The 5797-nt window shown below is 38.8% G+C and overlaps 1 protein-coding gene across 2 annotated transcripts in view; it reads right to left on the bottom strand.

The window, feature by feature from the left end:
* Window positions 1-1479: 1479 nt before the first annotated feature.
* Window positions 1480-5797, bottom strand: part of cacng6b (calcium channel, voltage-dependent, gamma subunit 6b) — a gene marked incomplete in the record, with an annotated part of 14818 nt that continues 10500 nt past the window's right edge. For both annotated transcript variants that reach the window (XM_014012670.1, XM_014012671.1), the window contains 2 exon segments: window positions 1480-3557; window positions 5231-5368. In XM_014012670.1, the coding sequence (XP_013868124.1) occupies window positions 3337-3557; window positions 5231-5368 (359 nt within the window).

Raw genomic sequence — 5797 nt, 5'->3', positions numbered from 1 at the left:
GTATCATTAAATCAGTCACACTTAAGATCGTAATAGACTGTTGTTCTAGACCTGTAACACCACAGAAAATAAATTCAACTTATTTTATGTCTTGCAGCAGGACAAAGTTTGGTGAAGCAACATTTTCTGACCCAAGGTTGGACTTCTGAGGTAAACAAACTGATTCAAAGAAAGATTTGTTAGTGCAAGAAGTAGCATGTGTGGCAATGCATTCTGTTTGGACTGTAGCTATGACAAAAAAGGCTTGGAATTTGGAAAGGTCCTTTGAACCAGGGTTTCTCAAACTGGGTACGTGAACCATAGATTGTCGGTCCACAAAATAAATTCTTAATTGTGCCATATCATCGTTAAAAAGGGCATATTTAAACATGAGGACCTATACGACAGCAAAAACATATTATACCAAGTTATTTTTATTAAATTGCTTTATTTAGAGGCCAAAACCAAACACAAAATTATGTATTTGAAAAGTCAGTTATCCAAACCCTAACCACTAAAAAACCTGTTTCCTATCTAGTTAATACTTGTTCCAAATATAATATACATTTATATAGTAAATGTATATTATAGTAGTATTACCTTCAAATAGTCGTTAACATACCAGCAGCAAATCAGTTGATTTTTTTTTCATTATTTTGTATTTGTCTCTTCAGTGTGGTGGTCCCTCATCAAGAATTTTTGAAAGATTTTTCCTGTCTGCAAACAGTGCAGCCCAGGGCACAAGTTGTCACACAGCCACTTTAAAAACTATTACAGCTGTTTATCCATCCAGGATCGTGTGACGCCGAGATTCTGTTTCAGTCCACTTGGATTTAAAAGCATGTGAGTATGTGCATGGGGCTCAGGTGAGACTGTGAGAGTCTAGATGCCGTGTATTCTCTAGTGAGCTGGCTGTCAGATTAAACTCAGATATTTTTGAGATGATCAGTGTGTGTGTGAGAGATAATGTTTTTGTTACCTGGTGGCCAAGTAAGGGGCCAGGGTTAGGCTGTAGAAATGACCAGTAAATGAAAGGAAGTCAATGCAAAGTCCTCATGAGGATAGAAGAACAAACGTGTGTGTGTGTGTGTGTGTGTGTGTGTGTGTGTGTGTGTGTGTGTGTGTGTGTTGAAAATGTTGATGGAATGCTGGAGGAGGGGTGGGACAGCGACCCAGCAGTGGCCTCTCCTGGAGTCTGCAGGGAAAATGACACATCGAGGTCAGGGTTGGAGAGGGTGCAGAGGTATGAGCACAGGCTGGGGGGCACATGGTTAAAATTCAAGTGTAAGGTTTCCCAACCTCTGCAGTGAAACGCATCGCAATGAGCTCTGGCCTAATTATAGGGGAGCTGTTGTTGTTGTTTATTTCCTGGGGACGAACAGGATGTTTGGTCTGAGACATTAGGAGCCACAAAGTGTTGGGGTGAAAATGAATGAATGTCATATTGTAGGGCAGACATAATGCCATGCCAGCACACAGAAAAAGAGACAGAGACGGTTATTTCATGTCAAATCAGTTTAATAATAGGCAAAAGAGATGACACAGACTGCACACACATGAGGAAAACATCACAGTTATGTATAACAAAAAAAGCTTTTACTGCCAGACAGAGAAGATGAGATGCTTTGGACAAAAATGAAGTAAAATACATTTATAAATATGTGCTGCAAATGAAGTCACTGATTACTACAAGCAGTATACAGTCCTAAAACACAAGCATACTTAATTTATATACATAGCTGAGCTTATAAAGTGTTTTTGTTCAGTCCTCAGATGTACTGTTTGCATTTTATTCTGTTTACCTGACAGTCTGAGGCTGCAGTCACCCAGCAGCAGAGAAATACATGTGAGGAATTAGCAGTGACAAACAAAACTTTAAAGAAAAGCACTGAATGGTAGCTCAGTGGTCAGTGGCGCGGTCTCATAATCCTGAGGCTGACAGTTTGAGCCGAGGTTGAATCAGGAAGTTTATAGTCTGGTGTGGAGCAATGCTGAATCTTTTATACGAGTTTGTTTGTTGTGGCGACCCCTGCAGAAGGGAGCAGCCGAAAGAACAAGCAAAAGTAATCATGGCGTTATCCCATAAAACGTCTGCAGCAGTGATTTGAAGACACCGAGAAATGTTGACATCCTGCAGGCCCTCCTGTGATGCTGTGAGCTACAATCAGCTCGGATCCTTTAGCATCAGGTTATTGAACTAAAATCAACACACTCAAAATTTACTGAGTGTACTTTCCAACTTCCTGTTTTGATAGTTAAGCCTTATTAATTAGTGTTGGTGCTTCAAAAGACAGCAGTGGGTTGTGATGACACAACAGAATTTTGATGTCCTTGGATAAGAACAAGCTGACCAGGACACAATAATCATGAAAAAAATGATTAGAAAACTACACTGTCTTGATTTCTGGTGCATAGTGGTTAGAGTTGTTGCTTCACAGCATGAAGATCACAGGTTCCTGTGTGGAGTTTACATGTTCTCCCTATGCACATGTGGGTTTTCCTCCCACAGAGAAAGAAAAAAAATACATTTTAGTTTAACTGGTAACTTTAAATTATCCCCAGACGTGAGTGGTTGTCTCACATGTCTCTGTGGTCCAGGGTGTCCCCACCTGTGACCACTGGACTCAGACACCAGCTCCCTCAGTGACCCCGAGAGGAAAAGCACGTAAAAGAAATGAATGGGTGAATATTCACAGGGTCAACAAAGGAGCAGAAAAAGCAGAACAAAAGTAAAATGTTACAAAAAATCACCAGCACACAGACTTGCTTATGTTTAAACCTTTGGACAATAATTTGCTCTGTTCACACATGGTCTCAATAAGTCACTGTTTCACCTTTAAACTGGGGAACTGTCACAGTAAAATCTAAATAAACCAGTTTGAACATTTTACACATATGGATCTGCGTAAGGACTTGAATATTCCAGGGCTTTAACCATTTATGTTGTACTTTTACTGGTTGATGCAGTTAGAGTTTCATAGAAAACTGACTGTAAAAAAATTAAGTAGAAAAGTGTTAGTAAAAATAAATTCATTTGCAGCTGCTGGTTTGCAAACAAGACTATTTGTGACACTATTTTCTAATGAAAACAACTTTAATTTTAAAATATTCATCAGCTCTGTGCATCCAACTACTAAAAATAATGTTAAAAATTTGTTGTGAACTCTACTTAGAGGCTTTACTATGTTCTGTCTGTGCTGCTGGCTCATTTTTTGTATTTGTAATTAAGACCTGGTGTGACTTTTTATAGCAAATTAGATGCCAAGAGCAAGCTCAAAGTCACACAGCTGTGGGAAATTGGTTTACACTTGCTCTCAAACCTTAAGAATACTTTGCTCATGTGACTGCTTTCAAGAACTAAGTGGTGTTATTCTTGTGTGGCAAACATTTCTGCCAGGGGCTAAAAGGAAGAGCAAGGATGATGAAAAGGAAACCTCCGAAAATGAGAATGGCTCCCGCCGAGCCGACGCAGGCCACGGACCAAGACAGCTCGTGGTGAAGAGGAATGGAGTGGTCACTGGACAGCAGCGCCAAAACTGACTGGTGGAAAATCAGAACTGATAGAAGGACCAGAACTCCTGAATAGAAAAGGAAAGAATTAGAGGATGTTAAAGCTTGTAGGCTGGACTATTTCAAACATTTTATTTAAGTGACACCGACTTCTAGAATTCCCTAGAGCAATAGCAGTATATATTACAGCTCAGTACCAGGAAAAACCCACATACCTGAAATGTAAATGACCCGCTACATAATCAGTATATACACTAGGTACCTGGTATGTGCCTTGTACACAACAGGTAAGTAGCCTGTATAAACTAGGTAAGTACCTACCTATGTAACTCATATATACAAGTTCAAGTTCAGTTTATTTATATAGCGCCAAGTCACAACATACGTTGTCTCAAGCCACTGCACATAAAAAGAACAATCTAAAGAAAAACCAGCAGGCTGCATTGAATCACTTCATCACCGTGTCCCATCCTGAGCAAACGGTAGAGAGGAAAAAACCCCTGCTAATCAGGAAGAAACCTCCAGTAGAACCAGGCTCAGGACAGGTGGCCATCTGCCTCGAGTGGCTGGTTGAGGGACAGGAAAGATATATACAGTATATACTACATAAGTAGCAATGTCCATACATAATAAATATTTGATATGTTCCTTGTACATGCCAGGTAAGTACCCAAGTACATACACAGTAAGTACCTATTATGCACATTGTATATAACAACAGGTAAGTGGCCTGTAAGTACCTGATATGTATCCTGTACATACTAGGTAAGTAACTGGTAAGTACCCGTTAAGTGTCCTGTACATACCAGGTAAGTACCCAAGTACATACACAGTAAGTACCTGCTATGTACCTTGTATATAGCAGGTATTTAGCAAAGTACATACACAAAAAATACCTACTATGTACCATGTATATGCCAGGTAAGTAGCCAGTGCATACTAGATAAGTACCCTAAGTAACCTGTAAGTATCCATTAAGTACCCAAAGCGTATTTGGTAAGTACCTTGTATACACCAGTACATATTTGTTAAGTACCAACAAAACACATGGTACGTATTCAGTCCTTGATAAAAACCAGGTAAATAGCCATGTACCAGGTAGATTTATGTACTGCTATCCCCTGAGCTTTTAGATGTTTTGCTTTCTAATAACAACAGTTTAAATCATTTAAAGTAAGCTTATGTGACAAGTTAAGAACAACTTTATGCTGTAAAACTTTATAGCAGTTCATGTAATAGTTAATCTTTAAACCTTTACATTGTCATTTTTAATTACAGTTATTTGCATTGATTTCTATGATTTCTATTTCCAAGCACAAGTAGCCAAAGAACTCAAGATAATATACTTGGGATAAATGTTTCGGTGCAGCCTTAGACATTCCCAGCACAAATGTTGTCATTTTTTTGTCAGAATAGCTGTGTGATGTTGAAATGAAAACCATGTAAAAATGTGTAAATGTTGTTTGCATTGATTGGAGTTGTGAGTCAGCAGAAATCTACTTTATTCTTGGCATTGCTCATCGATTGGGTCAGATAAACTTTTTCTTTCCAAACAGATTCTTTAAAGAAGCATCTTTAACAGGTTGGATATTAACTCTTAATAACATCTCAGTGGAACCCCATTTTAAAAGCTCTGAACTATGCCTTAAAGTCTGACAAACAGCTGTGAATTATTAAAATTACAATACAGAAAACAAAAAGACAGTTCCTTATTTTTCTGGAGAGAAAAGTGGGATCCTACCTGATAGAATGAAACAGAAGGAAGCTGGTTTGAGGAAGAAGACCACCCCTTTGCTGAGAGACATGGCGATACAGATGGAGCCCATCACCATCATGGTGAGACTCAGCAGGGCCAGGACAGCTGCTGCGAGATTCAGATCTGTCAAGAAGAGCAGAAAGAGCATCTGTACGCTGGGTGTGAAAAGACTGCAGCTCCGCATTTGATGCTTGACTCATTCTGTTGAGATTTCACACATTTTTCTGTTTACATACAACAAGGATTTCAGCTCATGATTTATACTGGCTCCACTCAAAACATTATTGGCAATTTAGTTATGAACAGGTGCAGTCTGAAAAAGCCAGATCAGGTATTTTGTCTCTCTGTTGCACATACATTTATCATTAAAACTGATTACATTTACAGTAACTGTAAAAAAAAAGAAATGTAGAAAAACGTGATATTTTAAAAAACCTAACATTTTGCCTGGGTTTAGCTTTTGCTAAACTTCATCACATTTGAGCATAATTTCAGGATTAAGGTAACAGACTGTGCTGATCTTAGGCTCAGCTCTGCAGCATATTCTTGTCT

The sequence above is a fragment of the Austrofundulus limnaeus genome, unplaced genomic scaffold, assembly GCF_001266775.1.
Source record: "Austrofundulus limnaeus strain Quisiro unplaced genomic scaffold, Austrofundulus_limnaeus-1.0 Scaffold93, whole genome shotgun sequence".
Taxonomy (NCBI): Eukaryota; Metazoa; Chordata; class Actinopteri; order Cyprinodontiformes; family Rivulidae; genus Austrofundulus; species Austrofundulus limnaeus.
This window is presented reverse-complemented; position numbering and strand designations above follow the sequence as displayed.